At 38.0% G+C, this 25,486-nt stretch overlaps 1 protein-coding gene and 1 long non-coding RNA gene across 2 annotated transcripts in view; both read left to right on the top strand.

Moving 5' to 3' along the window:
- LOC148160600 (ribonuclease inhibitor-like) overlaps nt 1-20,841 on the top strand; it is an 89,211-nt gene extending 68,370 nt beyond the window's left edge. The window contains exons 10-11 of the mRNA XM_088003995.1: nt 19,212-19,391; nt 20,688-20,841. Coding sequence (XP_087860121.1) covers nt 19,212-19,391; nt 20,688-20,841 — 334 coding nt within the window. The remainder of the gene's footprint in view (nt 1-19,211; nt 19,392-20,687) is intronic.
- An 856-nt stretch (nt 20,842-21,697) lies between these two features.
- Nucleotides 21,698-23,476, top strand: LOC148160601 (uncharacterized). The gene is made up of 3 exons (XR_015762336.1): nt 21,698-21,897; nt 22,427-22,579; nt 23,097-23,476. It is a non-coding gene; the product is annotated as an uncharacterized LOC148160601 (long non-coding RNA).
- The last annotated feature ends 2,010 nt before the right edge of the window (nt 23,477-25,486 follow it).

Genomic DNA, 25,486 nt, shown 5'->3' on the forward strand with positions numbered 1-25,486 from the left:
GTACTAACATCTTAGGTAAAGTTAGTTCATATTTTTGTCAGCATATGAAACAATGCTGTTAGAAAAAAAGGCTAAATAAAACAGGCCAAAGATCTTTTTGTGGAGTTTAACTCACCTAAAAATCCTCATTTTAAACCCACTTAACAATAACTGTAAATATATCAATCTTACTAATGATTATCCTTTTCTGTGGGAGAAATCTAAAAGCATCTCAAAAGTCAAATTAAAATTGAATGTACCCAAGTGAAAAAAAAGAAGAGTTTTAATGATCTTCTCTTACTTTAAATTTATTGGTAATTCACAGGAAGTCCAATTAACTCCAACTATCATCACCTCTTTTGTGGACACAAAGATAAATTAATATACCATGTACTCTTTCTCCAGCTTCTCTGGATCTTCATCCAGGTATGCACACAGACCTTTTAGGATCCACTCTCGTCTGACTTCAGCCGTGTTTTCCTAAATATGCAGATCAGAAAACAATGAGAACAACCGCAAAAATCCAGCAGTATACTGTAGGGTCACATACTTGAAAACTTAGCTACATTCAAAGGAAGTCACAACGAAAGTGATCAGTGGCTTGCAGCCTATTTGAAAGATCTTTAAAATTGTTATTCTCCTTTCATTATACCATGACTAAAATTAAGTTTAACATTTTATTTAAACTTCTAACTGAAGCTGTCACCTAAGAAATATTTATGTCTGAAACAAGGGTACAGTATAGGGGGATATACTGTGAAAAATCTATTTCCTCTGCCTTCTCCCAGTGCTAGAAACAACCAGTCAGTGGCAGGAGAGTTTTAGTGCTGTCAATCACAATCTCATGTTGCTGCTCATCCTTCTTCCCCCTTGCTCTGTACTATTCTGTAGCTAGCATAGGGCTGATAGCAGCTCATATCTACTAGACAGAGAGAGACAACACTCCTTACAGTTCCACATCCCCACGCAAATAAAGACAAATAAAACTGACTTGCCAAATACAAGTTCAGCTGAACCCTTATAATCGCTCTAACACTAGATTCAGTCATTTTAGATCTGGCAAAACTTACCATTAGCCACTGCAATCTAAAACTTGGTGGCCGATGACCCCCTTCACCAGTGCTTATGTAGGTGGATAACAGACGGGTGATGTTCTGAAAGAGATCAGATTTTCAAACATTAAAATATGTAATTCACCGTGAGCAGAGTTGTATCTGAACATTCAAACTTTTAGTACAAGTCTCTTGAATGCATCATGAATCAATCAATCAAATTTTATTTGTACAGCACATTTCAGCAGAAAGGCATTTCAAAGTGCTTTACATAATTAAAAACAGAAACACAGAGTCATGCAACATTTAATATACAGTGAAACAGATAAAAAGTAAAGCCAAAAACATTAAAAACATTGAAGACATTAAAACCGCACTAAGCCTAATTTAGCTATAAGCAACTCTAAACAGGTGGGTTTTAAGTTGAGATTTAAAGGCACCCATGTTTCAGCTGTTCTGAAACTGAATATAACCACTGGGCACATGCAAGCATGTATGTGCAGAACAGTGGTGAACTGAACATGGTAGAAAACAATGAAAATATAAAACATAAAAATCAAAACAAAAACCTCAACATTTCAAAATTAAACCAATAAACTTAAAAATTGTTTTTGAACTACAATTATTTATGGAAAAACAAGTACAATAACAAAATACATCTTTAGAGCAGAGGAATATATGTATTTAAAAAATAAGAAAGCTCAAGTCTGTTCATGGACTAATAGGAATAATGGACAATCCTCTGAGTGTTTCAGCCAGAAAAAAATACTAGAAATCCATAGTTAGAAGGTGGACATTTATGTGGACATTGCAAGCACATTTAAAGCTCTAACAGCAAAGGTTTCCGCAGGTTCCTCTGACTCAAATTTAATACTTTTTATTATTAATAAGTGAAGAATCTGTATTACGATGGAAAGCCACAAAAGTGTGTGTGCATCCAATGTCCACTCTGCATTTACCTACATAATAACAGTACTGAAATTAAATAATAATAATAAAAAACATTTAAATAGACTTATGTTTGGCCCCAGTGTTTAAAATCCACTAAACCTCAGACTTCAGAGTTTGTATGGCACCAGATGCTGAATTTACATCAGTGCAACTTTTTTCCAGGGAGTTTTAACAACCTGAGGAGGAGCAAAACTGTGACATTTATGGGGTCCGTTTTTTGTCTTGACAGCAGCTTTGTGACCCTTACACTGCTTCATGTGATGTTAGCATGATTTGAGTACATCAATTACATAGAAACGTGACCGAACATAGAAAAAAATGTTTTTTTTAAAAAAAGTCTGATGATTTTAATTTGCATCTTTTTATTTCGATTTTTATTTTGATTTAGACGGATGAAAATAGACTGAATCTTACCTTTTTCAAATTAAGCAGATCCAAATCAGGAATCTTCCCGCTTCTCTTGAAAGAACAGTTTGAAGTTTTCCCAGACACAAGATCTCGCGTGATCTCGCTAGCATCTCGCGTGATCTTTCGTAATCTCGCTAGCATCTCGCGTGATCTTTCGTAATCTCGCTAGCATCTCGCGTGATCTTTCGTAATCTCGCCAGTGTCTCGCGTGATCTCCGGGTCTCGCTAGACCCTCTTCGGCGGGAGATTAGTCTGACTAAATTGAATCACATTGTCTCAACTTGAATACATTTTATTAACGCTAGGTTGTTGAATTTTATGTTTATTTGACGTGATTTTGTCATATTTGCCTTTGAAACATAAAATAATTCTGTTAAACATGTTATTTTTTATAAATGCAATGACCACTTCAATTCAGTTGTGCTTTGACACAAGCATGGAGCAAGCAGGAAATGGTGCAAATGTTAGAAAAACGCTGATTAATTACCAGCTAACCATCACTTCATGTGATGTTAACACGTTAGCCACTGACATGAGTACATCAATTACATAGAAACGTGACCGAACATAGAAAAAAATGTTTTTTTTAAAAAAAGTCTGATGATTTTAATTTGCATCTTTTTATTTCGATTTTTATTTTGATTTAGACGGATGAAAATAGACTGAATCTTACCTTTTTCAAATTAAGCAGATCCAAATCAGGAATCTTCCCGCTTCTCTTGAAAGAACAGTTTGAAGTTTTCCCAGACACAAGATCTCGCGTGATCTCGCTAGCATCTCGCGTGATCTTTCGTAATCTCGCTAGCATCTCGCGTGATCTTTCGTAATCTCGCTAGCATCTCGCGTGATCTTTCGTAATCTCGCCAGTGTCTCGCGTGATCTCCGGGTCTCGCTAGACCCTCTTCGGCGGGAGATTAGTCTGACTAAATTGAATCACATTGTCTCAACTTGAATACATTTTATTAACGCTAGGTTGTTGAATTTTATGTTTATTTGACGTGATTTTGTCATATCTGCCTTTGAAACATAAAATAATTCTGTTAAACATGTTATTTTTTATAAATGCAATGACCACTTCAATTCAGTGGTGCTTTGACACAAGCATGGAGCAAGCAGGAAATGGTGCAAATGTTAGAAAAACGCTGATTAATTACCAGCTAACCATCACTTCATGTGATGTTAACACGTTAGCCACTGACATGAGTACATCAATTACATAGAAACGTAACTAAACATAGCAACACTGATATGTGCACAATCCTGCCAGGAAAATTTAGTATTCTCTAAACCAGGGGTCCCCAAACTACGACCCACGATGTCATTTGATCCGGCCCGCCTGCTCATAGCAGAGAGCATTCAGTGTTTTTTTTTTCATATATTGTATTTTCCGGTTTATATGTGGATTTTTCTTCAACCACCAGGGGGCTTGAGCAGATGTGAAAGTAACTTTCCCTCCATGGAATACATACTACTCAGTCCCACTCAGCGTTTCACTCACGGTTCTTTCCATTTGCATTCTGGGTAAAAAATCTATCTAAAAGCGCGAATATGTGATCTCGCGGGATCTGCCGTGATCTCGCTCGTCGCCTCCAGCACAAGATCAGTCCGACTATAATGAATCGTGTTATCTCAACTTGATTCAATTTCATAAACGTTAAGTTGATGAATTTCTTGTTTGTTCAACAGGATTTTATCACGTTTTTGTTTAAAACATGAAATTATTGTGTTAAAAGTACATGGTATTCTTTTATTAATGTAATAATCCCCTAAGTTCATTTTTTTGAGTGTACACCCTGGACAGGTCGCCAGTCCGTCGCAGGACAAACAACCATGCACACACATACTCACACCTAGGGACAATCTGGAGGGGCCAATTAACCTGACAGTCATGTGGACTGTGGGAGGAAACCAGAGTACCTGGAGAAAACCCACGAATGCACAGGGAGAACATGCAAACTCCATGCAGAAAGACCCGGGCAGGAATCGAACCCAGAACCTTCTTGCTGCAAGGCAACAGCTCTACAAACTGTACAGAGTTGGTAGAGCTGTGCAGCCCAATTATATATAATTGATCATAAATCAAAGTTCATATCTTTGGTCAAAGATCATTCAACCCAATCTAGAAAGGTGAATTCCTGGAATCTAACAGGAACAAATCAATAATCAATGATTGATGCTTCAACACTTTGATCAGAACCTGGAATGATTTTACTGACTAAAATCCTCCAACACAACATGACCCAGTACCAGGTTCTGGTTCTGGTTCTGAAGCCAGCAGGTCTTTATTGAAGCAGCAGCTTATATAAGTTAACTTTAGTAAGTCGGTATTCCACCACAGTTGAATTTCATTTCTCATGGTAAAAGTTATAATAGTCCCACAAAGTCCAGATTCTAATCTAAATGAACCCACTTTATCCTGTAAATAATGACCTCCAAATTTAAAATTAGTTTACTTTAAATTATAGCCACTGTAATGTGAACCAAATAAAGTTAGATCATCTTCCTATGTAGTTGAAACATGGCACACAATGCAAGTCAGTGAAGTTTAAGGAAACAATTTGTTAACTAGAATTATAATACTTTGTCCCTTTCCCATTCTCGTCATGCTGAAAGGGAAAAACACATTAGCATGATGTGGGACAAACAGAGTGAACCATCTATGAATGCATTTCCAAGAAATGCAAAGAGCTGTACCACAATTCTTGCAATCGTAAAACTTCTGACACCAGGAGATGTTTTTTCTACAATCCTACTGTAAACCAACAAAGGTCAGAATGTCAAGCGAGAAGAATGTGAGACAATCAACCCAGTAAATGTAGTATGTCCTGTGATAAATTAGGTTAGAGAAAAAATAAAAAAGCAGGCATCCCACTCAATACGAGAAACATTTGGAAAAAATAGTGAAATATTACCAACTTGAACTGGCAACCAGTGGCTGCAACTCGGAGGCCAAATCACGCCGAAGGAGGGGTCAGAGGACTGAGGTTACATGCCGAGAGGTGGAAAATCCAGGACCACCAGGCAACCAGACAAACAGGACATCTGCTGAGCTGCAGCTGGACATGCCCAATGGCTATCAGCAGATATCAGTTCTTATCTTGTCCATCGAGAACTGTCCAGAGTAATAGAGTCGTTCCATAGTGTAAAAACACCCGGAACAGGCCAAGCATCCGTAGAGCACAGGGGCTGCAGTGTCCCCTTCTTGAACTGAGCTCAGCTCTAGATGACAGCAGTGTTTGTGGGGGAGAAAACACAGTAAAAGTCACAGAACAAAGGAGGGTTTCCACCCAAACTACTTCATCCCCCGTCAGGATGTCTTTGATCCTTGAAGTGCGGCGACCTGCCAAATCCAGCAGTAGCTGCTTCATCAATAACAGTCAGAGAGCTCATCCATCCCGGGTCCTGTAAGCATCAGCGTGACCCAAGTAACAGGAAATAGCAGGTAATCTTCACCGACCTCAGTCACAGTATAGGAGGTGACTTTGCTTCCAATTGACAGTCCGGCATCAGAGGCACAGTGCGTAGTTGCAACACTGTCATCTCACACCTTCCAGCTCAGTTCCCAGCCTCAGAAACCCTCCCTGAGACCAACTTCAACCTCCAAGAGCAGAACTGCCAGAGAAAAATACAAGATAAATAAAAAATTCAACAAAAGTCTATGCCAACTTTGCTCACTCCAAAATGTCAAATGAATTTTCACTTCTCTGTGTTCTGTTATTCAAAATACACTGAGATGTTCTAAGTTCTGTCAGTAATATCTTTATATTACCCTGCAGTGATGCAGGAAATGTATCAATAATTTTAAATGAAAATAAACATGGCATAGATGTTGATTAAAGCTGTTCAATTTTAATTTAGTAAGAGTTTCTATATCACAACCACCATATTTTAGTCAAGCAGGAAGGCAATGTAAAGGCTCTTTACATGAAATAAATCCACAATTCACTATTGTGGAATGAAAGTCAAAATTATTGATTAACAAATTTATAATTTACCGTATCTATAAATCAACCAGGAATTAGGGTCCATTTCTCCTTCTCCCCCCTGTTGATATAATAAAATTATCATTTTGAAAACAATTTGGAATCTATGTTACTGTTATAAGATAATTTGCTGAAAAACCAAAATATTGTGAGATGTTCCACAAGTTCTTAAAATCTTACGTCTAGTATTCAAAATACACTGAGATGTTCTAAGTTCTGTCAGTAATATCTTTATAATAACCCCCTGTGTTTTTCTCATTTTCAAAAGAAAAACGTAGAGGTGCAAATTTGAAGGACTTCCCCCCAATATGCTAAAATTTCAACAGGTCCAAATAGTGTCTATACAGCAAGGAATAGACACTTGCTGCGTCTATTCCTTGTGCCATATAAAGCAATAATTGGTTCAGTTAGTAAGTTAGTTAGTAAAACAAACAAAAAGAAAACGCCCTCGTTGGATGAGACAGTCTCTTAATCACTAATTCTGTCTGCTATCAGCCAAGGCTAAATTCTGGTTGCTCCTGTTGTATTGTATTAATCCTCACATTGGTGTAAAATGACCAAATTATAAGAACCTCAATATAACCTTTCGACTTAGATTTGAATCAAAAACTGTCTCTGAGACAAGAACAGGCTAGAACCAACACAATGAATATTAATTCAAGCTGTTGCATAATTTCCAATTTAAATCATATAGCCGATCATATTACATTTACCAATAGTGTACCTTTCTGTTAAACACTCCATAGTGACCAATTGAAATGAAATGTTGTGGGGATAAAATAAGAGAAAAACTTTGAATAGGCCATGATGAAAGATGAAGTCTGCTGAAGACACAATTTCACAATTTTCATTAATGTTAACGTTGAAGCCATAATCAATTAGGCCAAAATACTAAAACTTCAACAAAGCAGATGTCACCTTGTTTGTTTTCAATTTTACTTGTAATATCTTAAGTAAAAAACCTTCCACCATACAAGCAGATGATTCCACTGTAAACCAGAATGTGATACAGAATAGAATATATGTAAGCATCACTTTAGAATCGTCTGTAAAGTAGTAGTCAAAGTAAATTGATGAAACAAAACATTTACTGTCTCTACATAGTTTAAAATGAGAAAAAATGATCACACAGCTACTCACTAAAGAGACGTCATATTTACACAGCGCTTCCTAAAACCCATCAAAAACTCCTGACCTCCATTCACTCTCAATCACACTCAAGCAGACACTTTCACTCCCTATTGTAAGAAAATGCAGGATGTTGGGGGTTTTCTTGACCCTCAACTAACTCGCAAAAACAAGAACACAATCTTATTCTCAGTATTTTAAGGCATTGTCACATCCGTTGACCTATAATGTAACAAATATACCTCCCAAATCAAGTCTGCAGAGTCCAATAATTGCCACCTTAATCTCCATAAAGTAAGTAAAGTACAGTTAGGTGGTCTGTAGTTGTCAGGGTTTCTGACTCAAGTCAAACTGTCAGCCTTGTCCACACAAAATGTATTGACTGTGGGGGAGATTCTCCTACAAGAAACAAATTTGTCGCGGCCTTCTCGTTTCCAAAAAACAATATTCCAACAAAGGCCGTGGGTGTTAACAGGTGGTTTTTGATTTGAACGCACTTCCAACTTAATTTGTTTGAAAAAATATATTCTTTATTTCTTGTAAAAAATAGCGACAAAATAATTACCAAAAATGTCCCACAACTTAGTGAAAAAATGAAAGTAAACTTAATATGATGTTTCAAGTACAAAAAAGTGAAATGTGAAAGTGGTCAAAAAATCATTTACAAAAACCTCCCATCCACACACCAAACATTTGCCAAACAATCGCTCCACTCAGCACCCGGTCTGTTTTAATTACTCAAATTAATGGGAGGGTCTAACCAATTACCAACATAATCTAATCAATTCAAATATACAAATTAACTACATATTTTGGATCTAAACTTAAATAAATTATAAACTCCACAAAATAGAAAACTAAATTAGTAGAAATTACAAGTTGCAAACATTACATAAATGGCCACCACAAAATTCATTCATTAGTCATCATGTCCTTATTAACTGTTTGGAAAACACTGTCATGTAGACAAACATTTTCCATATACGTGTCGTTTCTTTGTAAATGTGCTGATCAGTGAGGGTGTTCCATCCTGTGGGAGGAAACCTATGAATTGAACTGACTGTAAATGTCACATGATCATAGAAAATAAGCAGTGGTATCAGTCCACTGCTCCGGCTTGGAGAGGTCACTGAAACAGTTTCTTGTCCCCTGCTGAGAAAGTAGAAACATTTGTAAATATGTTATTTTGCACATTACATTTCAACGTAAAACACAATTTCCAAAGAAATTTATATCAAAATCCAAGAATCCTAAAAAAATCAAAATATAAAACTGGTCTGCAAATGTCAGCGTTAAAAGAACTCCTTCAGAACTCTCAAAATGCAAATGGAATGGTCACTCATTGCCCTGCTCTGGCAAATAGGGACCTGTAAGATCTGTAACTAAAGGGCAAGACAGAAAAAATCTATTTCCCACAAAAACCAGGCGTTCCAACAAGCCATGTACTAACAGAAATACGGCAATATAACATCCAACAAAAACCATTTCATAATATTTCATAACATATTGTGATTCACCATCCACTAACACAGTGGTTCCCAAACTTTTTCTTCTGCGTCCCCCTATGGATTACAAATGGCTGTCTGGTTGAATCGACACATGTGACGGGGGTGGGGGGGGATCGACTTTTTTGGGGTCAAAATGAATGTACGTAGCTGAAAATAGACACCAACATCGGTAGCCTACAAGGTACTTGTTAAGCTTAAGGTTCTGTATTGATATTAGCTAGCCATCTTTTAGCTAACATTAGCTAGCCATCTTTTAGCTAACATTAGCTAGTCATCTTTTAGCTAACATTAGCTAGTCATCTTTTAGCTAACATTACCTGCATCCAACAGCTTTACTCAACTCAGTCGGTTAGTTTGGAGGGAAAAACTGTGAAAAGTTCTTTGCGTTTTGCTGGTTTGCTGCCGTGATTCTAACACAAACCTACGTAGCTCCGCCCAGCAGCAGCAGGTCTCCTTCACAGGTGGAAACCCAGCGCGAGCGTCGTAGCGCTCATGTTGCGTTTAAAGGCGGCTCAGAAAACAGGTTACAACATGTTAACAACGGATTAAACAGTTGTAACTGCTGACAAAAGTGACAGAGGACACAAATATGGGAAGTGTGGAAGCCTCTACTGTATCAAACTGACATAGGAATAACAGAGTTGGCCATTCTAAGGTAAAAACCCAGCGCATACAGTGTTCATGTTTTGTTTTTTGTTTTTTTCATCCAGACAGCTTCCCGCGCCCCCTGCAATGACACAGCGCCCCCCTAGGGGGTGCACCCCACAGTTTGGGAACCTCTGCACTAACACAACGCAGACACAGACCTGACACACACACACAGGTTTCAGCGACAGGAAACCGCGCTGGCACCGATCACAAACCAACAATGCCGAATAAGCAACTCGCCAGACGCACACAGACAGACAAACAGCAGCACATGGTGGAACATACAACGACGGAAGACCGACATAGTACACATAAAAACAGATATAAATGGTGGAACCTCGACCCTGTGGAGACAGAAACGAAGTAACACGCAGCAAAGCACACACACACACACACACACACACACACAACCCCACACACACACACACACAGACACACACACACAACGTGTCGGCACCAACTCACAGCAGAAGGAAACACACAGACACAGAATGAGAGAGAGAGAGAGACCAGGCCGCCTCCCCAAACACAGCAAATAACCACAAACAGCAATCACAGCCAAATTAATCCACAGGAAGCAGAAAGAAGGTTAGAAAAACACAGAAAGTCACAAACAAAGAAAACAAAGACAGTTTTCCCTACGGTCGCTAGCGACAAAGATCAGCTCTTTCTACCTCAAGTCAACTTCATCCAATGTTCGGGCACTAGTTGCCACGGGGAGGAGGTTACTCCCAATTTCGACTAAGTCCTGTTAAGCCCGGGAAAAAGGCTTAAGGGATGCACCTTATAATTTAAATGTCCTTTCCGAACCAGTCCTCCCGCGTGAAAGACTGGAAAGAGGCGATACCACCAGGTCCAAATTCACATTACAGCCATCCAAACACCTCAGTCCCTTCGGAGAGAATCCAAGTCCAGGTGGATTCACACCTTTTCCTAAACTACGTACCAATACACAACCGAAAGCCTTTCTAAGGGCAGTAAATCCTTCGGGTATGCCAGCCCAGCGCAGAACACAAATTTCGTCAAACTTGTGGGGGGTATGCCAAAACCCAACTGCGGTACGAACAACTCTAATCTCAGATTCTTTTCTGTAATACCAAAAACCACAACAACTACACTTGTATCAGAAACCGCACAACCACTGAGATCAATCCGCCAGAAGCCAAGAAGGCCGTTCTTCTTCTTCTTCTTCTTTAGGTTTTACTAAAGTCCAAAGGGTTGGAGTCCCAGTTGACGGCGTCTCAACTAAAATTCTACAGCTTTTTATTTCTCTTTCTCACTGTTTATGTTTTAATGCTGTTTTTTAAATCTCTTTCTCACATGCTGTTTTTATTTTAATTATGTAAAGCACTTTGAAATGCCTTGCTGCTGAAATGTGCTATACAAATAAAATTTGATTGATTGATTGATTGATTCACTTTTGGGGTCTTTTGACCCATCAGTATAAATTTGCAAATAATCATTATATTTATTCTGCATTTGATTATAAAATTCTTGGCAAGTATCTAATGTGTTCCTTTTCCTAATATGTGTTAGTTTTCTGTCTACATTAATATATTTCCAAGTCCATGTAGGTCTCAAAGGCCACAATACAGTTGGACTAAATTGCTTATTATATACATTAAACATTTTTGCTGTATCATCCCCAACCCACCCAAAGCTATCAATTTGTTTCTTTCCTCTTTCCCAACACTCTCCTAATAATTTCTTAACCAGGTGATCTCCATTATGTCCTTTTAAACTTATCCAATAATTGACCATTAGCTGCTGTCTTCTAATGCATAATGGCATTTCTCCTGACTCTACTTGTAAGGCACATATTGGTGTTGATTTATCTCCCCTAAACAAATTCTCATTGCTCTAGCTTGAATAACATCTAACTTTTTAAACCTAGTTTTAGCTGCTGATCCATACACCACACTCCCGTAATCTATTCTTGATCTAATTAGAGACACATATATACTTTTAAGGGAATCAAAACTTGCACCCCATGTCAATCCTGCTAAACACCTCATAATGTTTAAAACCTTTTTACTTTTCTCCATAATATGTTCTATATGATTTCCCCAAGTTAGTTTATCAAAAACTATTCCCAAAAACCGAAACCAGTCAACTTTTTCTAACTCTTTCCCATATAAATACAACTTTTTATCAACCCCTATTTTTTATTTGTGAAGATCATTACTTTTGTCTTTTCAATTGAAAATTTAAAGCCCCACTTTACTCCCCACTTACCCACTTTATCTATACCTTCCTGTAGTTTAACTTTTCCATAACCTTTTCCATAACGCTCCATCATCAGCAAAAAGTGACTTAAAAAGTGACTTACCAAAACTTTTACATCATTTCGAAACATGATCTCCTATTTTAACTTGAATATTTCTATCCCGTAAAAAATACCTATCTGATGTAATTTAATCATTAACCCTTCCCTCCATAACATATCATATGCTTTCTCCACATCAAAAAACACAGCAACAACAGTTTCCTTATTAATCTGAGCTTTTCTAATATCATCCTCTAAACATAAAATAGGATCCATTGTTCCTCTCCCTCTACGAAAACCACTCTGATAAGGAGCAATTAAATGTTTTGACTCCAAATATTGTGTCAATCTCTCATTCACCATCCTTTCCATCAGTTTACACAGATTAGATGTTAAAGCTATTGGTCTGTAATTTACAGGGTTACTCTGATCTTTCCCAGGTTTCTTGAATGGGATAACAATAGCTTCCTCCCCTCCTTCCAAATCTTATTGAATAAAATTAATAATTTATTTAAAACTTTCTCACTTACATGTCTTAACATAATATAACACACTTCATCTTTACCTGGAGCTTCTATCCAAAGCTCTTTTCAGCTCTCCAATAGAGAAAGGATAATTCATCAGATCATTATTATTCTCCTTTGTTCTTAAGATTCCATCATTTTCCTTTCTAGTTCTCTCCCTTCCCTCTATTTCATTATCTGATAAATTTTCCCCACTATGAATCCCCACATAAGTGCTTACTAACATATCAGCATTTTCCCTGTCAGTTAAAGCTACTATACCATTTTTTATTTAGTATAGGATAACTCCATTCCCTTCTAGCTCCTCCCATTTTTTGATCATCCCCCAAACATCCCCTAGTTTTGTACTACTGCCAATTGTGTCACAGAAACCTCTCCAGTATTCTCTTTTTGTGCTCCTTATTGTTCTCCTGACTTTTGCTTGTGACTTTTTATATTCAATTAAATGTTGAAAATTGTGAGACCTTTTAACCAATTTAAATGCTTTATTTCTTTAACTGCTTTCCTACACTCTTCATTCCACCATTGAACCAACTTTCTCCTATTTTTCCCTGATGTTTTTGGAATAGCCTCCTCTGCAGCAGCTAAAATACCCTGACTAATCACTCAGTTCATACTTTCAATACTCTGATCATTTTGAACATTTAAAATTTTTCTATCACATAGGTTATAAAATTCCTCCCAATTTGCTTTCTCAAATATCCACTTTCCTCCTATCATTTCAGTGCTATGCACCTGGCCCACCCTTATTTTGTTGATTATAATGTAGTGATCACTACAAAATGACTTGTTTTTAACTTGCCAATCACATAGTGGAGCTAAACAGCTAGAAACAAATGTCAAATCTAGTGCAGATTCCTTACCTGAATTTATATCAATTCTTGTTTTCTTACCATTATTCAAGCAAACCAAATTATTACTATCTAGAAATTCATCTAAAATGTTCCCATTATAATCTTTTTTCCACTACCCCATAATGAATGATGTGCATTAAAATCTCCACACCAAATAACATTTCCTTTCATTTCTATCTCGTCACGTTTACTTAACTCAAGCTTTTTACAAGGATTGTAAAAATTAAGAACCAACAGTACCTTCTCTTCCACCCATATTTCAGTGGCAACATACTCCAAATCTCCTTTCCTTCCAATAATTTTATACGGAATACCTTCCTTAATCAGAGAAAGACACCCTCCCCCATTTCCTTCTTGTCTATCATAGCTAACTGCAATATATCCATTTACTTTGAAATCCAAAAAATGCTTCAGCCAAGTTTCCTGCTATTATATCAGGTTTTTCTTTTAATTCATAAATAAACTGTTTAAAATCTTGCCCATTCCATTGTAAGACTAAAATGATCCTTCTTGACTTGTTGGACTACACATTTCTCCCCTTATGTCCTCCACCGAATATTCTTTAAGTCTAAACTATGGCACGCTGCCTTCACTATAATCTGAACCCTTTCCGGTTTTGATTTCACATCCGATGTTGCATTTATAACTCCTGCAATAAAAGTTACCATTTTCTTTTTTTCCTCTTCAATTTTCTTTTCAAACATTTCCACAATTCTTGAGATTACTTGCTTTTCTCCTGTTAGAGATTTCCCATTTTGTTTCTCTTTTTCAACCACTTTACATGCTTCTTCATATGTCACTTTCTGTGTAACTTTTGTTTTCTGTATCGTTGATTGTCGTTTCATTACTTCGCAACCCCAAAAAGCGACACTATGCTCTCCTCCACAACTACAACACTTTGGTTTAACTCCAACTCCACATTTTCCATATTCATGGTCTCCAGAACAACGGGCACATCTCCTTTTTCCTTTACACATTTTTGCAACATGGCCAAATTCCTGACAGTTGAAGCACCTCACTGGTTTGGGCACATCTTCCCTGACACTAAATCTTATCAAACCAAAGAAAACCTCCCTTGGCATTTCCTTTGTTTCAAATTCAAACAACACAGTTTCTGTTTCACTCTTCTCTGTACCCCTTGTCATTCTTCGTGCTCCTTTTACTTCCTTGTTTCTTTCTTTCAGATTCTCAACTAAGTCCTTCATGTTAACACTGTTGTTGCGCAACCTCCCCCCCTTCTCTCTCTCTACTTCCCTTTCTGAGAGGAGGGAGATGTTGCTCTCCAGCTCTCCGTCTAACGGGTCCGAGAAGCCTCTAACTCCGGAGTATTACTACAGATGAGAATATAGAGGACATTCTGTTTAAGCTGGGTGCGAGAAAGACTAGCCTGGTTTCTGACGACCTCCATCCAGATGTCCCTCCTTTTTCACCATGTGAATTAGCCAGATCGAGCAGCCCACAATCAGCTAGTTTCACAGAGCACACCTGTTAACGGTCGCTCTTTCTCTTTATTACAACTTGCACTTGTTACTGAACCAGGTTGGTTTTAGTGACTCGGGCGAGTCCCAAGGGTGTTGTTTTGTTTTGGCTAAAAGCAACCTATAAAACATTTTCCACTTTCTCCTCCTAGAATCAAACTTCATAGCTATTTTACAACCATCAAAGAACTTTAAGGTGACTCATTAACTGAATGTCCACAACATCTTTTAGATTTTCTTAATGCTAATTATTTTTATTAGTAAGGCAATTTTGCAAGGGTCAGTACAGCTTAAATCAGTAGCAGAAATAATCAAATAAGTAAAATCAATAATCTAGCCTATCTTTCCCTAATGCTGACACTGTGAACTAAAAAAGGGAAACTTTGAGAGAGACGGACGGAGTTTGGCATCTTGAACCCCAGAACTGGCCTGATGATGAAAGAGGTGTTGCAGCAGCAGGAGGCTCCCAGTACAGGAAGAGTACTGAGTCAGAGCGGCAGATCTCGGGCCTCAGGGTGACTTCCTCTTGCCCGTAGCGGTCCTCTCCTTCTTGTCTTGCAGCTCTGTAGCTCCTTTCTCTTCGTCTCACGATCTTTCTGGTCTAAGGAGATGTAGACGAGCTGGTCTCATGGAAGGAACACACCAGTTTTTCCTCTTTGCCTTTGTTCTTTGGGATCTGAACCCAGCTGGTGAGAAAAGTGCAATTTGAAGCCACATGTTGCAGGGCTGACGCTCTCCTATCAGTTCCTCTTTCCCCTTGACTTTTCACCTACCATCTACCTCCAACACATAATCAGTGACCTTTAGTTACAGTTACACACTTTTACCATTTCAAGTTCAATGTTAAAATCACATTTACAACCTTTTAGTTTCTCTGATTTAGCATTCATTCATAAGTTTATAACCATTACTTATTAGTTACTCTTATTATAATCATGATGTGTGTGTAACACTCGCTATTTGTTTACAGTTAATAAATTTGTAATAAGACCAGAGCTAGGTTCGGCTACTGGAGTAGTGAGAAGTGTAGTTTGGATTAATGACCACAGACCAAAGAAAATTAAGTTAAAACAGCCGGCTTATAATTAGTTTAAAGGACAATAAAAGAATAAACAACAACAATATTACACAATTAACACACAATGACACAAATTCAAAAAAAAGAAGAAAAAAAATAGTTTCCAGTTTCTTCAGAGTATTTTATAAATCTAAATTAAGGATACTATTTATTTTACCTAGGTTATAGTTCTATTTAGGTTCTAGTTAATACTATTTAGTTCTATTTAAGTTCTAATTAATACTATTTATCTATTTTGATTTACAGTTTGTTTTAATCTGTTTAATCTATTTTTAATTCTTTGGTGTTTCCCTTAAGGAGTAAAAAAAAAACAATAACAGCAAAACAACAACACAGCAGAACAATTCAGCAAGGACAGATCAAACTGTGCTTCAGATTGATGTCTTGTTTATTCCGATGATTCAACAGTTAATTCTGTTTCAGTGACCCACTGCTAATACGCACGACAACATAGGCAGGTCATACCAAGTTGCGAGGTTGGCAACGTCCAGCAGGAGGCGTAGCTCCTACTTGATGGTCTTTAAGCTCCGGGGTTGGCTCGCCATCTCGTTCTCCTTAGGAAGATCCAATTCAGCGATGATCCGAGACTCTTTAGGAAGATCCAATTCAGCGATGATCCGAGACTCCTTAATCCAAATCCCAGCCGAACGAAAACAAAACAAAACAACAACAACAAAAAAAAAAGCCTGTTGCCAACAAAGAGCGACAGTTAGCAACAGTTAGCTCCTCTGCTGATAAGCCGTTGAATTTCTGTTGACAAGAGCAGCTGTTAGCTTCAGCGGATCAGCTGTTACTCCTGTTGACTTTCAGTTGGCTTGCTGTTAGCACCAAGAGCAACAGCCAATGCTGGAAAGCTTCAGCTTTCCATTTAAATTAAATACATGTTTAACAAATACATTATCTTAAAAAAAAGAAACAAAATACACTTTCAACTCACCAAGTCCAGTTCCACAACACAAAAAATGATCCCGAACGCAGTCAGGGTGAGAGAAAAATATGGGAAAAGCTCCTTCTCCAGAAATAAAAAGAACAAACTCGTCTTAGACAGCAAATCAGCTACGAGTGGTCAATTTCTCTTATCTGTCTTTTCTTTTCAGCACAATCCCGTTTGCTTCTGCGCTCTCTGCTTGCTTTACGCTCTCTGCTTGCTTTCTCTCACGTCAGAGAACATAGCAACCCGATTGGCTGAAGCTAGTCACGTGGGTTACACATAAATGCGACCCTTCAGAATAAGAGAATAACAATTTTAAGATCGATTAATTCCCTATTTATTTTCCTATTTATTTATTTCCTATTTATCTAATTTACTATTATTTTTATGAAAAGGCTATTTCAATTAATTCCCTATTTATTCTCCTATTTATTTATGTCCTATTTATCTAATTTACTATTATTTTTATGAAGAGGCTATTTTAACCTGGGTTACATGTGTTATTACAGACATTTCTGAAAAGAAACCAAGAATAATCCATTATTCCAATTATTTGACACCATAGTTACAGTCACTTCTTTCACCTTTAAGTACTTCCATAAGTTTAAGAGTAAGTGTAAATATTCTTATAATCAAACCAACATCAACCACTGGTTAAACCAATATTAATTATTGGTTTAATCATAAGTTATCATTATTAATTTAAGTATTTTACTCTGGGTTTTATCCAATTACTCAAAATGTTTAGATTTTATTCTTTAAACCTTTAATGCCTTGAAATGAGCAATCTGAACTATTTTTATTCACTGCAGGCTGGAAACTTCCTCTTTCTTCAGGAAACCTGCTCTTCCTGTTCCATGACTCTCTTTCTGTCAGACTATGATTTTTTATGATTAAATAGAAAGAAGTATAATTAAAGCAAAGTTGGCAGGACACAATAACAACACACACAACCAGATTAATTTTATTACCGTCTGACTCTACTGTTGGGTCTTGATGTCACCTGTGTAATCAGTTTTAAAGATAACTTTATTCATTGTTATTATTAAACTAAAATCTCCAGCATGGGGAAGTGGGCTGAGCTCGACTTTTCTCGACAACACTCAATGGCACTCCTGTTATAATTCCTTTGCTTTCATTGTTTCTTTTTTCACCCACTTTAACAACTGCTCTGACTTTGACTTTACACACCCATCCAATCTTTCTTGCCTTTTCAACCTGACTTTCAGAATTACATCCAATCAAAAGATTTCCGTCTCTCAGTATCTTAGCATGTTTAATTTCCCCAACGTGTGTTTTAAGTGCTTTTGTTAGCTTAAGTGGATCAATCTTCTTGACTCCTTCTCCTTCATCAAATCTTATTATAATATTCAGGTTTTGTCTTTTTGGTGCTTCTGTTCCTTTCTCAATTCCTTCATTATCGGATTCTTCAGTGCTTTTCTCATTTCCTTTTTTCCTCTTTCTTTCAACAGCTCGCTGCTTCTTTCCACCCTTTCTCACCAATTCCCACTCTATCTTCATTCCGACCACTCCTTCCTTCCTCATCACTACAATCCATAGTATTACAGTCACTTCTTTCTAAATCCAACGTCATCATGTTCCGATTTAAGTCACATTTATCACCAAAGTTCAGTTCCACAACTTTCTGTCTTCGTCAAATGCCTCTTCCTCCTTTCAGCGGTCCACTCACCACACTCGACCCACGGCTCGCACCACCACTTTGCTCACTTTTTCCTACTGGCTTTCCCAAGAAGGCGGAGCAACAGACAGAAAAATAAAAGTCCAAACTACCTGCGCCGGCACCTCGGACCAAAGCAAGTCAATAAAGTTCCAGCCCATACATGCGGAAACCCAAAGAACCGACAGAGCCCCCAAATTGTTAAATTAGAGGAATAAAATGTTAAACCTCTTTGCTTGTTATTTTCCTCTAGTGTCCCAAATTCAGGGCTCTGCATGTATAAAATGGAAACCACTCAGAGAACAACCAGTCGCCATTCAACTTCAGACATATCTAGGGTTTTATTCAGACGATTAAATGCATAGAAAAACAGATCAGCATCACACCCAAACCATCAAGAAGTCCAAACCATAAAACAGACATTAATTACCTGAGAAAAGTAGAAAAATGAACAAAATACAAAAATAAGAGACAAAGCAAAGGCGCCTTTGGGAACTGCTCGTGCGGCTGCAGACAAAGCAATTCGATTTGCTTCTGTGAAGTGGAGACTTTTATTAAGAGGTGTATTCCTAATTTTAATATATGCATTGAAGGTGTGTCCTCTTTCTAAACCTCTAAGCAGTTTCAAACTACCTAGATAGGATGGTGTAAATGCTTTTGTCACCTTCTTTGAGACCTATTCAAGAAACAAAGATGAACAGAGAGAAAGAGCAAAGAACTGAATTTATTTCTTCTCTCATCACAGATTTGGTGCCTGTAAGCTCCTAAAGGATGAATGTGAAGTTTTGGCCTCAGCTCTGAAGTCCAACCCAGATCTGAATGAACTGGAAATAAGAGAGATCAACATAGTAGCAGGTGGAGACTCTGATATGAAGAACCTGGTTGAGCTCCTGGAGACTTCAGTCAGTAAAGTGAAGAAACTGAGGTTTGCTTTCTCTATTTATACAATAAAACCATTTATTGATACTTTAATCCTTAGATTAATTAATGTTAATATTTTTCTTTTAAAACAACCTGTCTAAATGTCAGAATAAAATCTCAAACCTTTTACTTTACAAATTAATTATATTCTTATTTATAGCTTTGAGATTATTGAACTTTCAGTTTTTAAAATGTTTCTGACTGATGAACAAAATGAGTAAAATAATTCAAATGAAGTTAATTAATGATGGAGATGTTTCAGTTTGGTTGGTAAAGATTCAGATTGTTTTATTTCTGATTCTCATCTTTACATCCAGAATGAAATGTTTTCCTCCAGTCGAGCCACAAACACTGACCAGTTCAAATCATCATTAATGAAACATCTAAGAAGTGACTGATTGTAGAAAAGCAAATCTAGATGAACTGAATGACAGTGAGGTTTGCAGCAGCAGCAGGTTCCTCACTTTGTCCTGAAGCTGTGGTTCTGTTGGGCCGGGTCAGAGAGGAACCGTCCTCTTCAGTCTGACAGCTGTCAGTCGGTTGGAGCCTCGTCTCTGTGATGAAGCTTCATCAGGTCACGTCTCCTTAGGAAATAATGGCCTCCATTGGCTTTCAGCAGCTTTAAGAAGAACCCAAGGCCATTCATGAATAAACTGAGTGGTTCTGATCCGGTTACCAAGTCGGGTCTCCAGCTGGTGATCAGAACCAGCAGCCAAACCCTTCAGTCTATGTAGGTTATGGTTCTATGAGCAGCAGCCTGATGAGCTGAGCTGTTATAGAGCAACGAATGAAGGAGAGAATCTGAGCGTTTCAACCAGCAAACACTGAACACATGAAGAAGAAACACACAGCTTCTCTTTAATCACAATTTATTAACACAACAGCCCAACTTTACAGTTAAATTACTGGATCAATAAAGTCTGATGGTCACTAAACTGAGAACTTTAAAACCACAAACTATCAGCAAAAACAGAATAAATCTCAATCAGGATGCTGTGTGTGAGAGGCTATGCTAGCTAAAGCTATGTCATCTAGGGCTTTGCTACCTAGAACTGCCATCAAATGCTATGCTAGCTAATGTTATGCCATAGAAAGCTATGCTAGCTAGTGTTGGGTCTGAGTGTAGTGGATCCAGATTTTCTGACCCCAGCCTCAGTCCACTTCTGGTGAATCCTGTCAAGGCTGCAGTTATTTCTGGTGCTGGTTCTCATTTTCACCACCACTGTTCTTCCTTCCACTTAACTTTCCCTCAATATTCTTGGATGCAGCTCTCTGAACAGCAGCTTCTTGACCTTTTTAGGCCTCCATCCTTGTTGTCCAAGAATATCTTTTGGACACCTGTCCAGCCAGCAGTCGCCCCCATGATCGGAGATTTCCAGAGGAAATCTGAGTTTGTTCTGACAGTCAGACTCTGTCAGGATGACCACAGTCTTCTGGCTGAGTTCCTGACATGAAGGAGACAGAAATAATATAAAGATCATTAATTAACAGTCCTGCAGTAAATACTGACTTTGTGAAGGTTTTGGTGTTAAAGTCATTTAGTTCAAACATCTTGATTCAGCTCTTATTTTGTAGGACAGGAAGTGAGATCTTACCTTTGTAAAGCTTTGTGTGCAACAAGCTTCATCAGTGACTGAAATCATCCTCATGTGGTTCACCTGGAAAATAGATTTAAAAATGACTCGTCTTCACAATCAGGTTGTTCTTCATGATAATGTTCCCATTTCTGCAGCGTCTCTGATGGAGGATTCAGAACTTGAACTAAATGACCCAAATCAATCTGACAGAGAAAAGACTCAATATTTTCTAGTTGATGGTTCAGGAACTGAATCACCACAAAATGAGAAAATGATCAACTTTCAGAATCTGAGCTGTAATGGATGTTGTAAAACTCTGAATTAGACGGATTGAAATAAAACGTTTACATCTGTCATACTTAGCAATGAGCTGCAGTTAAAATACAACCAGCAAGAAAAACATCATTAATAGATTAATGACCAAAAACTGGAGACATAAAATCTCTGATGATAAATGAAGGTACAGAGCAGTCAGCTGATACAGAGCCTGGAAGGAAACATGGAGAGAAAAACATCCGACTGAGTTTAAGATCCTGAGAAACTTTTAGAAAAACTTTGAGTTTCTTTGTTGATCAAATGTTCTGGTTCTGCTGGTTTGGACTCTTTAAACCAGTTTGACTGGATCAGATGTTAGAATCAGTTCATCATGTTTCTTTTACATTCAGGAAATTAATTTTCTACATTTTATTATTTATTTGTTCATATTTCAGTTTTAACTGCATCCTGTTGGCTTCAGCTCATCTTTTATTCTTCATTCAGATTGTGGAGATGCAGTTTGTCAGAGACCAGCTGGACGTCTCTGTTCTCAGCTCTGAAGTCCAAACCGACCCATCTGACAGAACTGGACCTGAACTGGACCAACCTGGAAGGTTCTGGACTGAAGGAGCTCTGTGGTTTTCTACAGACTGAAGGCTGCAAACCGAAAACATTGAGGTTTATAATTATATAATTATTGATATGTCTGTGAATAATTATCTATAATTGATCATAAATCAAAGTTCATATCTTCTGTTCTAATAAATATTTTCTGAGTTTATTCCTGGACTTGGATCCAGAGTTTAATTTAGTCCCTCTGTGTAACTGAGTTGGACCTGCTGACCTGAGGTCAGAACAGGACAGCATTCGGACCCCCAGTGTGTAGAAATCCCCCTCATGTCAAGCAGGTCAAAGGTCATTCACCCCAGTCTAGAAAAGTGAATTCCTGGAATCTGACAGGAACAAATCAATAATCAATGATTGATGCTTCAACACTTTGATCAGAACCTGGAATGATTTTACTGACTAAAATCCTCCAACACAACATGACCCAGTACCAGGTTCTGGTTCTGGTTCTGAAGTCATCAGGTCTTTATTGAAGCAGCAGCTTGTTGGCTTTAATATTCATGAGAATCTTTAACTGGTTCTGTTGGACTGGTTCACCTGCATCCTGTTGGCTTCAGCTCATCTTTTATTCTTTATTCAGGTTGATGAGCTGCAGGTTGTCAAAGATCAGCTGTGATTTTCTGGCCTCAGCTCTGAAGTCCAACAGCCTCCATCTGACACAACTGGACCTGTGGGGAAACAACCTGAAGGATTCAGATGTTCAGCAGCTGGAGGATCTTGTAGATGATCTAAAGTAAGTAAATGTTTGTAGTGAGTCCAGCTGCTGTCAGCATATTGAGCTAAACCCAGTTAGCATCAAAGCAAAGCTCCAGTGTTCCCAGTAAAGCTGCAGCTTCCCAGTGGGAGGAGAATGGTTCAGGCTTCCTGATTGGACACACAGACAGCAATCAGCCAATCAGAGGAGCAGCAGCTTGCTGTGTTCCTGTGTTTGTGTTGGTGTGAAGATGAGTGTTGTTGCTGTGTCCATGTCTCCAGGACGTCCAGCTGGACTCCAGCGTCCAGCCGTCCAACATGTCTAGAGACAGTGGTCCTCATTCATCAAACTGTGGCAGCAGCAGATCTGATCTCAGATCTGCTTGTTCTCTCAGTTCAACAGGAAACAACTGATCAGGTTCATCTTGGTCACAGCTCTGAGATCAGTCTGACTGCAGCCTGGAAACCATCTACTGGATGTGCTGCGTCACTGACTGCTGCTGGAGAGGCTGGAAACACTCACTGATCTGATCTCTCCATCCTTCTTCTCTCTGCAGGTTCTGAACTCTGTAAAGTAGAGAACGGTCTCTGTGTCCTGCTGATCCTCAGAGGTTGAAGCTGCAGCAGTTTGAGTCTAAAGAGACTCTGACTGGATCCTGATGATGACCTCTGACCTCCAAGATTTTCCTCCTGTTTATTTTCTCATGTCTGTCATTTAGTGTCTGATATTGTTTGTCTCTTTGGATCAATAAAGATCTGATTCAAACTGGGCTCCATTTAGAGGCTTCATGGAGTTTTGATCTGAACTGGATTCAACTGGAAAGTTGATCTTTTTTCTCTCTGATTCATTTTCATCCTGGAACCAGAAATGGTCTGAGATGGAAACATGGGAATCATTTTCAGTTCAGCTTTGAATCATAAAGACACTTCAAACCTCTTTTCTCTGCTGCTTCTTCTTCTGCTGACAGGAAAATGTTCCTCAAAGCTCCACAGATAAAAAGATGCTTTACTGGAAACTGCAGAGAAACTTCAGTTTCCATCACAGAAACCAGTTGAACCAGTTTAGAACTGGATGTCCCACAGGATCTCTGATCTTAGAGCAGTTTTCACGAACATCCATCATTTTATCTGATTAAAAAAAGTTTTACATATTTTTATCTTTTTATAGTCATTATAAAAATATTTAAATAATCAAGTTTTGCATCATCATTGATTCTCAGTTTGTTTTTGTGTTTTACTTTTTAACTCCATGTTTCATGTTTTACTTTAAGTTTACTAAAGAACTTTAGGACTCGATGTGTCACTTCAGGATCTTTACTCTGATTTTATTGACTTATTCAGACCTCAGTGAATCACTGGGATAATGTGCTGATTGGTTCATTTTTTTTTGTATTTCTTCTAACCTAATATGGGTTATTTGGTTAATAAAGATTTAAATAATGTTCTTTGTACAAATATAGTAACTGCACCTTCTATTTTAATCCTTCATGCTGTCTAGCTTTTAGTATTCTGATCAACAAAGAAATTAAAATATATTTAAGTTTTTATTTTTACTTTGACAGGTTTATTTAGTAATAACAGAAACATCCTGTTAAGTTGATCTGAGCTTTTAAAAGCTTCTAATTTAGACAGCAGTTTATTTAGCATTATTTATACCAAGTATATTTAAATAAAATACACAAGCTAACTGGTTTCCAGCTTCAGACTAGCAGGTTAACTGGTTCCCAGTGATATAAATGAAGGCAGATTCTTCTCCTGGTTCACTTCAATGTTTTCTCTGTCAGTGTGAACCAGAAGCAGATCCACAGAGACTCTGAGCGGAGCTAGCGATGCTAACAGATTTAAGCAGCAGCTTGTTTTAAACACAAGCTGATTATCAGGAGCTGCAGATGTAAACTCTGATGCTGAACAATGGAGTCTGTCCTTCAGTTCACTGATAATCGGTCATAATTTTATAATTAAACCGATTCATCATTGAACAAGTTTGAAGGATTTAGTGTGTAGTTACAATGTGTGACCACAGGAGGGCGGTAGAGAGCAAGTCTGGTAAAAACAAAAATGTAAAAATAATCTTGTTTACAACATTTTAATATTTTTAAAAGCTTCATTGACTTTTTAATTGTATTAATTGTTCTTTAGGTGGTTCCACCTGCTTGAGGTCCTGATCTCAGCTGGTTGAAGCTTATCAACAATAAATGTTTTTAGTTTAAATGTTTATAGTTTTTCCAGACTTTGACTCAAAATAACCCACAGTTAATATTTCTGGGAGGATTTTTAGAGAATAAAACGCCATTGTTTTTTCAGTTACTGCATTTTCATCTACAGCAGTGGTTCTCAAATAGTGGGGCGCGCCCCCCTTGGGGGGCGCGGTGCAATACCTGGGGGGGCGCATGTGACCCTGGGGAACAGACTTTTTTTGGGGCATTACTAGTATAAAGTGTAATTGCGCATCCACTACAGTAGGCGGCAGTGGCGCTGTCATTGTTACTTCTGTCACGTTTGCGACAGTGCAACATTTTACGACTTGCAAGACAACAGGTTTTCCTTGGTTAGCAGTGTTGAGTCAACAGAAAGCTCCGACTGCGTTCTGTCTATAGCCTCCGTTATTCAACATAACAACCCCCAACATGAAAAAGTTTTTAACAGGGATGAAAAGAAAAGCGGAGAGAGACAAAGATAATGAGAAAAAAGAAAGTCACCCGAAAGCTAAGACGAGGAAATACGACGAAGCGTATTTAGCGCTTGGCTTCACTGTCACTACAGTTGGAGAAGAGGAAAGACCGGTGTGTTTGCTGTGTCTAAAAATGCTCGCAGCGGACAGCATGAAGCCAAATAAATTAGCGCGTCACTTAAATACGTTACACTCCAATCACGCCGGTAAGCCGCTAGAGTTTTTTCAGCGAAAACGTGCTGAATATTGCCAACAGTCATCCCGCTTTGTGAAGGC

This window comes from Poecilia mexicana, unplaced genomic scaffold, assembly GCF_051168715.1.
Source record: "Poecilia mexicana isolate PSO_F unplaced genomic scaffold, ASM5116871v1 scaffold_2, whole genome shotgun sequence".
Classification (NCBI taxonomy): Eukaryota; Metazoa; Chordata; class Actinopteri; order Cyprinodontiformes; family Poeciliidae; genus Poecilia; species Poecilia mexicana.